The sequence below is a fragment of the Gadus macrocephalus genome, chromosome 13 (genome assembly GCF_031168955.1).
Source record: "Gadus macrocephalus chromosome 13, ASM3116895v1".
Taxonomy (NCBI): Eukaryota; Metazoa; Chordata; class Actinopteri; order Gadiformes; family Gadidae; genus Gadus; species Gadus macrocephalus.
In genome coordinates, this window is record NC_082394.1 from 20,713,965 (window position 1) to 20,731,174 (window position 17,210).

Here is a 17,210-nt window from a genome sequence, read left to right on the forward strand (position 1 = left end):
CTTTGTTTATTGTGTTACAAAAGACATTCTCCACAGAGAGCTGAAGACGGGGACCGGGTTAAACCGGGCTCAACATTGGATTAGCGTCTCCTAGATGGACAGAAGTTTGATTTTATATATGTATATATATATATAAAAAATAATAATAATTGTGCTTTAATTACTGAATTTGTCTATTCAAGACAAATATTTGGATCAATATCTTTTTAAGATCAAAATCAGTTTTTTTATAAAATTAAAACAGCGAAGCATCTAGCTGCTAATGTCTGCTACTGCTGCGGAGTGGAGCAAGGTCTCGGGAGAAAGAGTGGTGTGGTTCTGCTGAGACCTTGCTCCACTCCCCAGCAGAGAGCAAACAAAACCCTCTAAACACAGTAACTGTTAAGGCCTGCTCCTATAGGGAGGCAGCAGGGAATCAGATGGAGTTGGTCAAATTAAAGTATTTATTACCAGGAAGTTGTGAACGTATATTGACATTTAATAGTCTGGGCCCGGAATATGAGAAGCACCCACTTTTTCAGATGCATTTCCAGGAAAAAAAAAAATCGTATATTCGGGTCGCCAGTACTTTTTATAGTCTCACTGAAGCAGATGTAACAGCAGCACAATCACGTAACATAGGACACAAACAGGCAAGCTACATTATCATAAACCATGAAATGGGCTAAGATCCTAAAATATCAAAACATTTCTCCTACAACGCTTTGATTGAGGCATTAAACATGCCGATTTGGATTAATAGTCCAAACCCTTGAGAATCCTCCTGAAACGCCATGGTGCCTGACGACATGTAGAGAGGCTCACTGAGTTGGAACTAAAGATAGAAATAAAGAGTAAGCAGTACCTCTTCAGAACTGAATATTCCTTACTTACCGAGGAGAACCTCCTAGGTTTCGTACCCAACGGGCGAGTGTTTACAACCACGTGACTCTAGGAGGCTCTCCTGGGTTTGTCCCTTATTCTACCTTTAAATGCTCTTCTGAAAAGGTTATTCTAGAGTCCAGTGTCTCCTCCTCCACCTCCTCCCCTTCGTCTCAACACAGCCGCTAGCTCACCGCTTGATGTTCCCGAACATCTGCGCGTGACCCAGGAACTTCCCGAAGTCGATGTGGAACATGTGGCCGCTGGTCTTCAGCATGATGTTGTCGTTGTGGCGGTCGCATATCCCAAGGATGTAGGTCGCCACGCAGCAGCCCGCACACGAGTAGATGAAGTTCTCCACCGCCTGGAGGAGATCGCAGATTAAAGACTCACCGTGTGACGGCTTCACAGCCTGGATGTTACTGCACATTTACATTTTGGTGCTCAGCTATGAGGAGCGGGGGATCAAACTAGCAACCTTCCTGTTACCAGTCAACCGCTCTGCATCCGGAGTTACTGTCGCCCGTCTCCCCCTTCGTCCCAGAGCCCCTTACCTTCTCATACTGGTCGTCGGTGGGGTTGTGCTTCTGCAGCCAGTCAGCCAGCGGGCGGTCCTTGAAGGAGCCCGTGACCCCGTGCTCTACCTGGATCTTCCTCAGGGTCTCTGCCTGGGGGATCATCTCCACCATGCCTGGAGAACACAGGGCAGGCTTCAGCACCCTGGGGCTACGTCACCTAGTATGATACATACTGGTATGGGTCATGTATGGTGCTCATTTATCCTAATGGTTTCATATTGATCCTAATGGTTTTATATTGATCCTAATGGTGTTCATTGATCCTTTTGGTTTTGTATTGATCCTAATGGTGTTCATTGATCCTAATGGCTTCATATTGATCCAAATGGTTTCATATGATCTAAATGGCTTCATATTGATCCTAATGGTGTTCATTGATCCTATTGGTATCATATTGATCCTAATGGTTTCATATCATTCCTAATGGTGTTCATTGATCCTGTAATGTAATGTAACTTTATTTGAACAGGGACAATGTACAAAAGAAACATTAACCTTGTTTAGAGCAAGGAGAGATGCATTGTACCAGGTTTTAGCAAACTGCTATTTTCCACCTGTAGTCCCTGGGCAGGTGAGAACAATAAATACTACAAAACTAAACAAGACACAATAATATCTAAACATGGGATTAAACATTAAAAAGTTAACAAGATAGAATAATATAAATACATAGGATAAAAAAGTTTACGAAAAGCATTACATTACATATTTTATAAAAAATATACCCCTATCCTACTAGCACTACAAAATTATACAAGTGTGTGCAGGTCTGTTGCTTGAGCAGCCAAACCTTTGTCAGACGGGAGAAAGCTTGAAAATCATTATTGGTTATTAGATCTGTTGGGAGACTGTTCCATTGTTTTATCCCTACAAAGGAGAAGGACGACTTGCAAATGTGGTTTTGCATTGTGGGATTCTACATTCTCCCCTAATTGTTGACCTGGTTGCTCGTGCTGAGAATTCTGAGCCCAATGTCACAAAGTTACTTAAGGGAGGAGGTGCAGCATTGTGTATGATAAAAAAATTAAGCATACACGCGATTTTCCAAATTAAGGAGATTGTGTTTATCCAGGACCCTAATGGTGTTCATTGAACCTAATGGTTTGGTATTGGTGGTCACCTCTCCCGCGGCCGGTGGCGAAGCATCTGAAGATCACCATCCTCATGTCCAGCCCCTCCTGGATCCAGATCCGGTTCATGATGCGGATGATCTGCAGGGTCAGCATGTCCTGCCGCAAGTCGTCCCCCGACTGGGCCACACACACACACACACACACACACACACACACACACACACACACACACACACACACACACACACACACACACACACACACACACACACACACACACACACACACACACACGACTGTGTTTAGTATATTTATGCATGGAAAGCTTTGCCATAAATCCATCACCACAATCAAAACAAAAGGTAACTTCTGGTCAATGGTGTGTTCACTAAATTGTACTCATTCTAAATGGTGTTGACCAGCGAACAGACCTTGAATATGACGTTGATGTTGTCTCCGTGGGGGTCTACGTTCTGGAAGGACAGCTTCAGGGGAACAGCGTTGGAGTTGAAGAAGGAGCAGGACTGGGAACAGAAGAGAGACTGAATGGAGGGAGGAACACGCAGACAGGAGGAAGGAGCAGGAAGAGCATCTAGCGGGCCGCCCCTGGTGACAGGGGGAAGAAACCCCGGTGACCTACAATCAGTACATTTGTCGAAAGAAGGAGAAATGATATACTGTATCTCCGTCGGTACAGTAAGGATGTTCATAGAAACAAGTGTTTCATACACTGAACTCACTAAGCTGTTGTGCGCAGCCAATAGAAAACTACCGCTCTCGATCGTGTTTTTACTAGATTCCGTTTATTTTACGAAAGAAATCCCATTTCTAAACTTTTTAAATGACAAACATTTCTATAGAGCCACTTTTCAACTGATAGGGGATTTTGGGGGACTTATGCGTTGGAAGTTTGCAGCAAATTGGTTGATCCTCCCAACATTAAATCTAGGGTATGCCTGATAGGTATTAAAACTATTAGTATTATGAAGTATTTCCTAGAAGACATTCCATGTCATCATTTTAACATTCTCGACAGCAAACATCCCAACAGCAATCAATCAATCAAATGCATGGTTGGATGCATCTAACAGCTTCCTCTGACTGGTTCCTCCAAAGTGCCTAACCTCGCTTCAAAGAGCTAGGAACCCTGGTCTGGACCCTCTTAGTGCCCGGTCTCTGTGCGGTCTGCACTCCCTCAGTACCTGGACTCGGTTGGGTCTGGACTCCCTCAGTACCTTGACCCTGCGTGGTCTGGACTCTGAGTACCTGGACTCTGTGGGGGTCGTCTCTCAGTACCTGGACCCTGCGTGGTCTGGACTCCCTCAGTACCTGGACCCTGCGTGGTCTGGACTCTCTCAGTACCTGGACCCTGTGTGGTCTGGACTCCCTCAGTACCTGGACCCTGCGTGGTCTGGACTCTCTCAGTACCTGGACGTTGATGGCTTTCACCAGCAGGGCAGGGTTGAGGGGCATCCGACAGCTGCTGTTGACGGAGAAGAACTGCTTCATCTCGTCAAGACCCTCCCTAAGGACCGTCTGCACACACACACACACACACACACACACACACACACACACACACACACACACACACACACACACACACACACACACACACACACACACACACACACACACACACACACACACACACACACACACACACACACGCAGGATCAAGATGAGGATCGAGAATTTCCAGGAAAAGTATAAATCGATCCAATAAAATCAAAGGTTTCCTGCTAAATGCTTTTGTATCAGAAAATAAATAAAGTTTGTAGCAAGTGAAACAACACAGCAGGAAGTAGTTAATACAAATAAAAACTTCATAGTGGAAACGCTGAAATACCGAACCACCAAGAATACGTCTCAAAGAAAAACACTTAGCAATAATGTGGGTCAGTCGATAATACAACAAATTTCTGAGCGCATAATATAATAACATTTTGCCTAGAATTGTTCAACGTATAACATTCGTTCACCACAAATTACTCTTAAAAGCAGTGCCAACATTTAAATATTTTTTAACCATTCAGCGAACAAAAGGCAACAGGCTGATTATCATTTACGCTTCTGACATGCAGAAGCGTCATCAACACGCCCACTGAAGTGCTGTGAGAAATACAGACTTTCTACTCCTCATTCACATATAAAGTAATTTACATTTCCTACAGAGAAAATACTACCTCAGGGGTAATATTATTCAGGAGATTTTCAGAGTACAAATGTCAATATATGTTGTTCACACATACGGCCCATCAGGAGAATATCAGGACATACACGTCTGTCTGAAAGCAGCTAGTGTGTGAGCATTTGATTACATTATAACATTTGTGAATTTATGGTAACAGGGGTAATTGTTCAATGGAAAGTGTAGTATACTATGCAAAAAGTATGCATGAAAATCAATTATTAAATAGCTTTTACTGTTATTCAGGGCTGAAAAGTGCATTGACATTTAAAAATGCAAGGCCACTACAATTGGTTAGTTGAAAATAATAATCATCATGGAGATTAAACATCTCTTCCAGTGTCCTGGCCAAGACTGGCAGCAGTAGCCTACAGTCACACATAGCATACACACAAAACATAAGAACAATTAGTAAAGCAGTCCGCAGGAGGGAGGGGGGGGGGGTATCAAGACATTTGGGAAGGCTCAAGGAGAGGAGTAATATTAAGTTTGAGCAACAAAGTGTAGTCTTGTGGTGGACTCTATAGACATAATTCACCATACTGTGTTATTGACATGTTTTCGTTCTGTGTTATAGGGACACTTTCTCTTTACGAATCACGTGACTTCTGTGTTGCTATGCCGGTCGTTGCAATGTTTGAATTTAACGTTTTTTATATGACAAAATGACGACGCGCCGTTGCTTTTCGAGGTGAGAAATTGTCTCTTCCCTTATTTTATCGCAATTTCAACATTCTATAGACAGAACGTGTTACCTGGGAGAGTTTGTCGACGGCAGAGCCGTTATGTTTAAAAACATAACGTCTTACCTGGGCGAGTTGCTGCGGTGTGTGCGTGTGTGTTCTTACCTGGGCGTGTGTGTTGATGGCTTTCGTGTATGTGTCGCTGCCTTTGTCTTGACGTGCGGTGTGTGCGCATGCCTCTGAGTGTGTGTGTGTGTTTGTGTGTGTGTGTGTTAGTGCGTTTCCATGTATGTTCGTGTGCATGTGCGTGTGTGCATGCGTTGTGTATGTGCGCGCTTGCGGTGTATGTATGTGTTTGCACACACTCTGAGTGTGTGCTGTGTGTGTGTGTGTGTGCTTTGTGTGCTGCAGGCTGCTTGGCACATGCGTACATGAGCAACTAGAGTACCTGGTGCGACAGGTGTGCTATTATAGTAGTAAGATATATTAAAAAAATAGCAATTGTTCCAGAGATCATTCACATACACGCTCTCTCAAACAACCACCCACCTGTCTGTTGGAGGCCATGGCGTCCCTGACTCTTTGGGCCACCTTGGCAAGGACGGACACCATCCAGCACTGGCGCTCAAACTCCTCCCTCAGGCCACGGCCGGCGCAGCACAGCAGGGCGGCCAGAAGGTGCTGGTAGCGCCCGCTGAACTGACGGTCCTGTAGCGCGTCCTTCAGCAGCCTGGGGAGAGGAGGAGGCTTAGAGAGGAGGAGGACGAGGCTCAGCAAGGAGGAGGGTGGTTAGAGAGGAGGAGGAGGAAGAAGAGGGGCTTAGAGAGGAGGGGGAAGAGGCTCAGAGAGGAGGAGGAGGGGGTTAGAGGGGAGGAGGAAGAAGAGGGGCTTAGAGAGGAGGGGGAGGAGGACGGGGCTTAGAGAGGAGGAGGAGGAGGCTTAGAAAGGAGGAGAAGGAGGAAGAGAAGGGGGCTTAGAGAGGAGGAGGTCAGGGCTTAGAGAGGAGGAGGGGGCTTAGAGAGGAGGAGGAAGAGGGGGAGGGGGCTTAGAGAGAAGGAGTGGGAGGGGCTGAGAGACAAGGAGGAAGAGGAGAAGGCTTAGAGAAGAGGAGGAGGGGGCTTAGAGAAGAGGGGGAGGAGGAGGAGGAAGAGGAGGGGGCTTAAAGAGGAGAAGGAGGAGGGAGAGGGGGCTTAGAGAGAAGGAGGAAGAGGAGGAGGAGGGGGCTTAGAGAATAGGAGGAAGAGGAGGGGGGTTTGAGAGGAGAAGGAGGGGGCTTAGAGAGGAGGAGGAGGGGGCTTAGAGAGGAGGAGGAGGAGCACCCAGGAGGGGGCTTAGAGAGGAGGAGGAGGCCTAGAGAAGAGGAGGAAGAGCAGCCAGCAGTGGGCTATGAGTGCTAGTGATGGTGCAGGCGGAGGAGCGATGAGCAGGAGATGCTTCAGGCTCGCCCCCATAGGAACACAAACCCCCAATAATGGGGGGTGCGATCAGGGCTGAAGGCGGTTCTGATTGGCCTGTAGACCGGTTGGGTCTCAAGACACACGATATTGCCGGCCTATTTAGATTCACTAGGGCAAATATCTTTTCAGACAGGTTTTATGAAATGGTGCCGACTCGTGTGGAGTGTGGTGCCGACTGATTGGCTGTTGTAAGGTAGAAACAGCCAATGGGAAGAATCAAATGGCCCGTTGCTCCTGACGTTGACCCGTTAGGAGGAAACAGGGGGCCGGGAGTTTGATTTGTTTCATCATCTCGTGTTTTTTTCACATTACGTTTTTCAATTGTAATCGTCTGCATTCTAAAAAGGTTACAACTGATTACCTTATAAAAGAGAAAACATTCTTTACCTCTAAGGAGTGTTTGTCACCTGTTTTTTTTATTCATGAATGACCTCTTTGTGATGAAGGTGGTGGAGTGGTATCGACCATAAAGGCATGAAAATCATCCTCATCAGAAACGCGGTCCCGGCTGCTGTTCTGTCTGGATTGGAAGCAGCAGGACTGGACATGAGGAGGAGGACCGTGTCTCTTACCAGAACAGGTAGTGGGCGATGCGGACGTCTCCGATGGCCCTCCGCAGCAGGAAGCGGACCAACGCGCTGTCCAGGTAGCACTCGTACTTCAGCGCCTTTGTGGGAAGATGAGAGCATTCAGATCACAGTTCGTAACATTGGACTGCAAAGACTCACTGGGCAGCACAGAATAACACGGAGGACAACACCAGGCCTTACAGAGCACTGCAATACAGTGACTAACTTGGAGCACAACACCTGGCCTTACAGAGCACAGCAATACGCTGCCAAGAATTAATACTTAAAACTCACAAAACAAGAGTTACGTATGCAACTACGGTTCTATGAATTCTGGATGACCGCCAGAAGCAAAGCTTAACACTGGATGTTATCCAACGTGCATGCGCAGGTCAAGTATTTAATATCAACAAGGTCACACGTGACCGGGATGACGTCGGGCCGCCCGTCTATATAAGCTAACGTCACTCAAAGATGTCTCTTCAGAATCTTCTCGCAAGATTCCGAGTAACAGAGAACTCTGGCGGTCATCCAGAATTCATAGAACCATAGTTACATAGGTAACTCTCGTTCTATTTCATTCTTACTGACCGCCAGAGGCAGTGTTTAACACTGGATGACTATTACCAACGTAGTCACGAGGAATCCTGTACCCATCTATTAGGAAGGGCCTGAGGGTTCCTGAAAAACAGCTGCAGCCACTGCGTGGTGAGCAGCTACATTGACGTTGTAAAATCAGGAAGAGGTGCACGCTGAAGCCCAGGAGGCTGCTGCACAAATCTCCCTTAGAGGCACTCCTCGTAGTGCTGCCCAGGAAGTGGAGACATCCCTGGTGGAATGTCCCCTGATGTTAAGAAGCAGTCCCCTTGACTTGTATGCCTCCTCAATTACCTCCACCTCCCACTTGGGAAGCCTCTGTCTGGACAGCGCTTGCCCCTTCCTCGGGCCCCCGTAGCAGACAAACAGGCCATCAGACTGGCGAAAAAAATCGCCACAGGACTGGCGATGTCCTGTATGTAACATCTCAGGCTCTTACCGGGCAGAGTAGCTCTGCTGATCTAGCTTCCTCATCTGGTGGGTGTGAGGGGCCTTAAGCTGCTAGCTCTATGACCTGATTATAGTGGGCCGAAGGCAGTCTCTTTGGAAAGAAGATGGGTTAGGCCACAGTGCCACCCCTGTGCCGTCTGAGTTCCAGCGTATAAGCTGTTCACTCACTGACAATGCATGAAGCTCACTCACACGCTTGGCTGACACGATAGCTAGAAGACAGGCAACCTTTGCCGATAGCTGTATCAGTGGCGCCTGATCCAGGGGCTCAAATGGGGGTAGACGGAGGGCTCCAAGTACCAGAGGTAGGTCCCATAAGGGAACCTTGACAGCCCGTGGGGGGTTCCTCCGTTGGGCTCCTTTAAGAAATTGGGTCACAAAAGAATGAGACCCCACCGCCTGGCTATCAACCTTAATGTGCCTGGATGAAATGGCAGCCAAATAGACCCTTAAAGTGGAAGCAGATAGCTTTCTTTCCAGTAAGGACTGCAAAAGTATCATTGGCACTGAGGAACACTCCGGTACCTCTCTCTGAGCCTCACATCACTTTGCAAATATCTTCCAGCTGTTAGCATAAAGTGCCCTGGTGGAGGGAGCTCTTGAGACTATGATGGTTTGAACTACCTCCTCAAGGGCCAAACCCATAGCTGCAGGCACTCTGGTCTGGGGTGCCAGATGTGGCCCCTAGCTGTGAGAGCAGTTCCCGCCTCTTCGGCAGGCACCATGAATCTCCATCCAGCTGCCTGTACATTACTGGAAACCAAGGTCTCCCTGGCCAATTTGGGGCAACCAGCAGGAGTCTGTGGTTCCCCTTCTGAGCTCTGTGTAGAGTTAACCCTATCAGTGGAAATGGCGGGAAGGCATAAAGGAGCTGATGTGGCCATGGATGTGCCAGGGCATCTCGTCTCTGACAGAGAGAACCAGAGAAGGCAATGTGTTGTGGACTCTGAAGCGAACAGGTCCACCTCTGCTGTGCCATATTTGCTCCATATTGCCTCTACTACCTCTGGGTGGAGTCGCCGCTCCCCTGACGGAGTCTGCCACCGTGTTCTGTGGCCCTGGAAGGTACATAGCCCTGAGGCTGGAAAAGTAAGGGAGAGCCCATACAAGAAGTTGCTGTGCAACCTGTAATGACTGAGCTGAGCTTGTGCCACCTTGGTGGTTCACATTGTAGACAGCTGACTTGTCGCATCGTACCAGAACATGTCTGCCCCTCAAATATGGCAGGAATTCGCGGAGCGCAAAATAAATAGCACAGAGCTCGAGCACATTTATGTGCCGTGTCCTGTGCTGCACACTCCGGAGCCCTCTCACTGCCCTGTGCTGCCACACTGCCCCCCAGCCATGGAGCGAAGCATCGGTCACCACCACCTTGCGGCGTGAGGGGATCGAACCCAGTGTGACACATTTGGCAAGATATGCCCTGCATCTCCAGGGTTGTAATGCCAGGAGGCATTGACTAGACACCCTGACCTTCCTGGATCCGTGCAACCTCGGATCTAAGTGGAGGCCATTAGTCCAAACTTGTGGAGTGGAGGAGGCCCAGTGGCACTATTGACGTTACTGACGTCACCATTCCCAACAGCCTGAGAAAAATGCTGTACCTTACCATCCTGTCCTCCCGAAAATGCAGGAGGATCTGGAGTATGGCCTCTACCCGCCGCGGAGACGGGAAGGCAAGCATTTGGACGGAGTCCAAGGTTACTGTTCCAACACCTCCAAGGAACAGTACCTGTTGGCTGGGTATTAGACAACTTTTGCCATAGTTGACTGTAAGACCCAACCTTTCCAAGTGGCCTAGGAGGGCTGTGGTGTCCTGCTCTGCCCGCTCCCGGGTTGGAGCGCAAATAAGCCAATCGTCGAGATAAGGGATGATTTGCATTCCAGTGGCTTGCACTGCAAGCCACCGGAGTGCATGCGAGCGCTGCCCGCATGCACCTTGTGAAGATCCGTGGGGCTAGGGATAACCCAAATGGGAGGACCCTGTACTGGTAGGCCCGCCCTTCGAATGCGAAGCGCAGGTATGGCCTGTGATGTGGTGCTATCGGTACGTGATAATATGCATCCTTTAAATCTATTGATGTGAACCGGCTTTGCTAAAAACAGCACTTCCGCTGTTTTTAGCATGTGAAAGGGCAATACTTTCAGAAAACTGTTCAGTCCCGTAAGTCCAGTATAGGGCGAAACCCACCCTCTTTTTTTGGCACTAAAAAATACACTGAGTGTAACCCACCTTGCGCTGTCTGAGGATCTACGATCTCAATGGCCTTCTTCTCCAGGAGGGTGGATACCTCCTGTCTGAGGGCCTGTCGCCTTGTGGGATTGCTGACTGTAGTCTGTCTGACCCCCCTGAAAACTGGGGGCCGGCGTCGGAATTGGAGATTGTACCCCTGGGAAAGCCTGCCCACCACCCAAGGGTCTGTAGTGCAACTTCCCCAGCAGATGAGATGCTGCTGGGCGAAGCGCCCGATGCCCGGCCCTGAGCCGTCAGTACCTGCCCCCACGTCCTCTTGGAGGCCTGGGGGGGGGGGGAAACCCCGACCCCCGACCCCTCTTTGGTGCTGGCCTTGTGGGAGCCCGACGGGTTTGATAGGGTCGCTCAGGAGCTGGTGAGGTCCTGGGATAACCACTAGGACGCGCTGGCGGCAGAGCACGATTGGTGCCATAACCTTGTGGAGGCTGCCGTCTCGGTAGGGATGTAGCTCCTCGAAGGCTAGCAAACTGCTGCCGTGTCTGGTTAGCCTGGATGCCACGATTCAAGGCCTGTTGTGCTGCTGGGCCAAACAGCTCTCCCGGAACTATGGGGAGAGTGCGGAGGGTCCTCTGGCATTGCTCTGATAATGGGGACTGGTCCAGCCATACCTAGCGGCGAGCCAGCGTACGCGACGACATCAGCCTACCAAGCTCTCTGGTCATGAAGGCATCATTAATAGGTCATCAGTGATGCGACACTGTGGCCTGGGACGGCGAGCATTCGGCCTCAACACCTCCTCTGGCTCCACAATGAGGGAGGAAATGGTCGGCTCTACGGCTCGCATTCGGTCAAGTCCATGCTTGCTGGCATTCTGCATTGAAGCCAAGGCCCTGCTGTCACTGGTACAATGAGATAGAGATCTGGGGTCTGGCCAGCTTCTGTGAAGCTCCTCAATATATGGCTGGGAGGGAGGCACAGAAAAGGTATCTTGTGGCGGGACATGCCAAAAGAATGCACTAGTTGGAGCGATTGCTGCTGGAGCCTTATCCAAGCCTAAGCAAGCCAGTGCCATTCGGACCACTGGCTTAACCGTGGCCGGGGAAGCTTCTGAGCCTACACTAGACCCACTCCCTACATGCTGGGAGCCGTCTTCAGAAGCCTGGGTAGAAGCCTCTACCTCGCCCTGTCCCGGCATGTCTTCATAGAACTGGCTACAGGAAGCCCTCTTAGACAGGGCATCTCCGTCCCATTCTGGTGTAGTTGGAGCCTTAGCCTGAGGGATTGACCCCTTGGTTGACGCCAACCTGACTGGCTGAAGGTTAAAGAGCAAACTCTTAATCTCAGCGAACTCTGACAGAAGCTTGTCCACTTTGGCAGCATAACCGTCAGCCTTCCTAGCCTTGATCCTGGGCGGGGCAGCCCTGGATGGGTAGAGTGCCTGTACCACTGGTTCTCTTCCAGGCAGGGGAAGCTCACTTTCAACCTGAGGTCCTTCCACCTCGACTAGTCTTGCCACTTTCAGCCAATGTGGCATGAAACTCCAATTCATACACTGATCGTCGGACAGCCCCTCCCTCGGCTGGACCACACCGAGGCATTTGGGGCATTCATCATGTCCATCTAGGGCTAGCAGTGGAGCCATGCAAGTGCGGTTATCCAAAATAGTTTTTCCAGAGCGAAGTAGTTACTAATGAGCGAAAGCAGCCAACAGTAATAATTTAACAAGAGGGTAGCAAACGTAAGAAACTCAAACTAAAACAGTGGTTTTATTTTTTCTTTCAAAATTAATTATTTTTTCTTATTTACCCACTAGCCTTAACCGTAATTGGGAGCTTCTGCTCTTGAATTCCAAACAAGGGAGTACACGCTTTAACGAGTACAAAACTCGTCAGGGAGCCTTCAATTAACTGAAACTAAAGTTGCCACAAAAAGGCAGCAAATGCCGGTAATGGCAATCTCCGATGCAGTGAGGCAAACAAAACAAGACGTAAGCTTAAGCGGGTGCCGAAAACAGGATCCCCTTATTTTACTTAACTTTAAAGCTAACACAGAGAGAATACTTACCTCAGCAGCCGCTACAGCTGGTGAAGACGCTGTGTTAGACTACCGTTATGTGAGCCGAACTCACCGGCGAAAACACCGGTAAGCGGCGTTCAGAACATATCCGTGCGTGACTAAACGCAGCCCTTGGAGGACGATTCCGTGGCTCCAACGATGCGGTTGCAGGGCTACCAGCAAAAAGTCAACGGCTAATATTGCTTCTATTCAAGCTTATTTCGTACTCTAAACCTGTATTTGCTACTGCGAGAAGATACAAGGGACATCTTGGGAGAGTGACGTGGGCTTATATAGACGGGCGGCCCGACGTCATCCCCGGTCACGTGTGACTTTGTTGATATTAAATACTCGACCTGCGCATGCGCGATTGACAACATCCAGTGTTAAGCACTGCCTCTGGCGGTCAGTAAGAATGAAATAGAACATACTTATTTTATTTGATCACCCCACCCCCAGGTACTTGTCTGAACGGTGTGTTCTGTCTCTCAGCACCTCAGCATGTCTGTGAGAAGGGTCCTTTCAGGGGAAGGTGTACGTTACCTGGACTAGTTGAGGCAGGAAGTCCAGCAGCTCGGGGTCTGATATGGAGTCCATCCACTGCACCGCAGTCCGCCTCAGCTCCTGGTCGGGAAACCTGGTAGCGTACACAAAAAGAGGATTAATACATAACGCACAGTCAGACAGAGACACACACACACACACACACACACACAAATTGTCAGACAGAGAGCCACAAATCCCTACCCAATACTACTTACTTTATCGAAATATCTATACAATAATATTATTTGACAACATAATCAATCGATTAATATGATTTGTCTTATTTTTAGGTTATAAATGACTTCTGCTACTACTACTGATTGTTGCTGCTTGTTTTGTCCGATGGGCAGTAGTAGCAGCAGTAGTCTTTAGTGGTGCAACGGATCACGGTTGATCTGTGATCCGTACGGATCAACCCTCACGGAATGCACGTGATCCGCGGATTGGCTGACTATGCAAAGAAATAAAAAATAATAATAAAGTTGTGCGTTCACGTGATTCGCTGATATAGAATAGGCTACTGAACAATTAGCGGTGCAGCATGGCGGACGAGTTGGAGAAGCGGTATTGGACAAAACGGTCACTGTGTGTCGGCACTGTGGCACAATGATTAATGGATGTTGAAAATAAACGAAAAAGCAATTGAAAGCTAAGTCACATCTTTTTGTTGTCGTTGTTGATCCGATCCGTGACTCAAAAACCGTGACACGATTTGAACTGGGAGATTTGTGATCCGTTGCACCCCGGATAGTCTTAACTATTGTGGCAACCCGGCCCCGACACGGCGGGCCTGGAAGCCCAGAGGGCAGGTAATACGAGCTGTCTACCACCCTTTTCCCCCAGAGGGCACCAAGGGCCGCTTTGAGAAGGTCCCACTCAACGCCAACAGGAGACACCTGTGTACCAGGCCAATCAGACCCAGGTGAGGGCTATAAAAGAGAAGCTGAGAGGTAGTCTGACACGCAGGAGGTATGTGACCCATGCAGGAGCAGAGAGCGGAGCGAAGCGAGATTCCCTACCCGCACGGACCTTTGCCCCAGGACCCGGTCTAGAGAAGACCCCAGGAGACCACAGACCCGATCGCCAGAAGCCAGAGAGGCATGGCGGTGCTATAACTGTGGCCAGACAGGACACCTCGCTCGTAATTGCCCGGAGAACCGGGATGTGTCTATGCCCTCGGCCTTCGCGGGTGAGGGCCGGCCAGGACCGTGTCTTCTCACCACCTGTTGGGCGCATCAGGAGGCCGGAGCCCCGAACCTCCCGGCTCGGGTGGGCGACAAGGACACTCAGGCCCTCATCGACACGGGGAGTGTCGTCACCCTCATCCGGCCCGACCTAGCCGTCGGAAGGACGGGGGAACCGATGGAGGTCGCCTGTGTTCATGGGGACACCCGCACCTACGACACGTGCCATGTGGTCGTGCGGACCCCCCGAGGGGCCTTCACCGTAAGGGCCGGGGTCGTACCCAATCTACCGGTGCCCCTATTGATCGGGAGAGACTGCCCCATCTTCCACCGGCTCTGGAACGCGGAGCCAGGACCCCGACCGCCCCGACCGCAGCCGAGGCGACACCGACGACCAGTTCGTCACGCCTACGGAGCCCGGGCACCACACTCCTGGAGAGGGAGAGGGAGAGACATCTGGAGAGGGAGACGGCACCGGAAGAGACGGCCCCACACCACCAGGCACACCAGCCCGCCCACCCGGCGAGACTCATCGCCTGGACCCGCCGGGGACCCCCGACACCCTGACAGCGTCGGAGCGACCTGCCGGGTTAGGAGAGACGGAGAGTTCCCCCCTCACGGAGCTCTCGGACTTCCCCCCCAACCGGGAGGGGGTCGGACCGTCCCGGACATTTCGCCACCGCTCAACTGCAGGATGACCCCCTGAAACACGCCTGGAGCCACGTTGTCGCCCATGACGGTCACGCCAGGGACTCGGTGAGTACCCTACCGCACCCGCACTTCTGCACCAGGTCAGGCCTACTGTATAGGGTAACCGAGAGGGCGGGAGTAGTAGTAGAGCAGTTGGTGCCTCGCCCGTACACCAGTAAAGTCCTCTTCATGGCCCACACACACGTCCTAGGGGCACACTTAGGCATGGACAAGACTAGGGAACGGATCCTAGACCGGTTCTACTGGCCCGGGATAAAGAAGGACGTTACGGAGTACTGCCAGGCGTGCCCGGAGTGCCAGCGGACGGCCCCGAGACCCTCGATCCGGAGTCCGCTGATACCGATGCCTATCATTGAGGTACCCTTTGACCGACTGGCCCTAGACATTGTGGGCCCTCTCCCCAAGACCAGCCGGGGACACCGATACATATTAGTCATGGTTGACTATGCCACCCGGTACCCGGAAGCCCTACCCCTCCGCGCCGCCACCGCTAAGGCCGTAGCCCGGGAGCTAATGTTGCTTTTTAGTCGGGTGGGGATAGCTCGGGAGATTTTAACAGACCAAGGGTCATGTTTTATGTCGCGTGTGCTAAAAGCGCTTCTCAGTCTCCTGCAGGTGAAGCAGCTGAGGACTTCAGTGTACCACCCCCAGACGGACGGGCTGGTGGAAAGGTTCAACAAAACCTTAAAGCACATGTTGAAGAAGGCCATGGAGAGAGACGGAAAGAACTGGGACCAGCTCCTCCCTCACGTCCTCTTCGCGGTGAGAGAGGTACCCCAGGCCTCGACAGGGTTTTCCCCCTTTGAACTGCTGTATGGACGGCGGCCAAGGGGACTACTAGACCTGGCTAAAGAAGCCTGGGAGAGCCAACCCTCCTCCCATCGTACCCTAGTGGACCATGTCGAGCAGGTACGAGAGAGAATGGCGCAGGTCTGGCCCATAGTACGGGAGCATCTGCACCAGGCACAGCAGGCCCAGGCGCGGACCTACAACCGCGGGGCCCAGCTGCGTCTCTTCCAGCCGGGGGAGTGGGTCCTGGTTCTCATCCCTACTGCCGAATGCAAGTTCCTGGCCAAGTGGCAGGGACCGTATGAGGTGGTCGACCGCGTGGGGGAGGTGAACTACCGGGTGCGGCAGCCGGGGAGGCGCAAGCCCACCCAGCTGTATCATGTCAACCTCTTGAAGCAGTGGAAGGCCGGGACAACCCCACCGGTGCCGGTCCCCGTGGCCCTCGTCGCCCGGCAAGGCGTACCGGAGGTCCCGATGGGCGAGGACCTCAGCCCCACCCAGAAACAAGACCTCAATGACGTGGTGTTGCAACACCAGGACGTGTTCTACGAGCTACCCGGGAGAACAACGGTCGCTCAACACGACATCCGGACAGAGGCAGGCGTCACGGTACGCGTACCCCCCTACCGGGTCCCAGAGGCCCGTTGGGTCGCCATACGGGAGGAGGTCAAGAAAATGCTCCAGCTCCGGGTGATCGAGGAGTCACACAGCGCCTGGTCCAGCCCAATCGTCCTGGTCCCGAAGCCAGATGGATCATTTCGATTCTGCAATGACTTCAGGAGGCTGAACGAGGTCTCGGAGTTCGACGCGTACCCAATGCCCCGGGTTGACGAACTCATCGAGCGGCTCGGGCCCGCTCGGTACCTCACCACCCTCGACCTTACCAAGGGATATTGGCAGGTCCCCCTCAGCAAGACCGCCCGGGAGAAAACGGCGTTCGCGACCCCCGGAGGACTATACCAGTACACGGTGCTCCCCTTCGGGGTGCATGGAGCTCCGGCAACGTTCCAGCGCATGATGGACCGTCTCCTGCGATCACACCAGGCCTACGCCGCCGCGTACATTGATGACATCATCATCCATAGCGCCAGCTGAGACATCCACCTGAGACACCTAAGAGCGGTCCTGGGGGAGCTGAGGAGGGCGGGTCTCACCGCCAACTCCGCCAAGTGCCGTCTGGGTTTGGAGGAGGCCTCATACCTGGGCTACAGAGTCGGACGCGGGAACGTCCGACCGCAGGAGGCCAAGGTGAAGACCATCCTGGATTGGCCC

At 51.2% G+C, this 17,210-nt stretch overlaps 1 protein-coding gene across 4 annotated transcripts in view; it reads right to left on the reverse strand.

Moving 5' to 3' along the window:
• Positions 1–17,210, reverse strand: part of pik3c2b (phosphatidylinositol-4-phosphate 3-kinase, catalytic subunit type 2 beta) — a 79,539-nt gene that overhangs the window by 33,798 nt on the left and 28,531 nt on the right. For all 4 annotated transcript variants that reach the window (XR_009528615.1, XM_060068624.1, XM_060068623.1 and 1 more), the window contains exons 17-24: positions 13,252–13,345; positions 7,416–7,510; positions 5,936–6,116; positions 3,941–4,048; positions 2,944–3,036; positions 2,560–2,689; positions 1,416–1,552; positions 1,056–1,225 (exon numbers count right to left, since the gene is read on the reverse strand). Coding sequence is in view for 3 of the 4 variants with exons in the window: in XM_060068624.1 (XP_059924607.1) it covers positions 1,056–1,225; positions 1,416–1,552; positions 2,560–2,689; positions 2,944–3,036; positions 3,941–4,048; positions 5,936–6,116; positions 7,416–7,510; positions 13,252–13,345 (1,008 nt within the window). In the remaining variant the exon portion in view is untranslated. The remainder of the gene's footprint in view (positions 1–1,055; positions 1,226–1,415; positions 1,553–2,559; positions 2,690–2,943; positions 3,037–3,940; positions 4,049–5,935; positions 6,117–7,415; positions 7,511–13,251; positions 13,346–17,210) is intronic.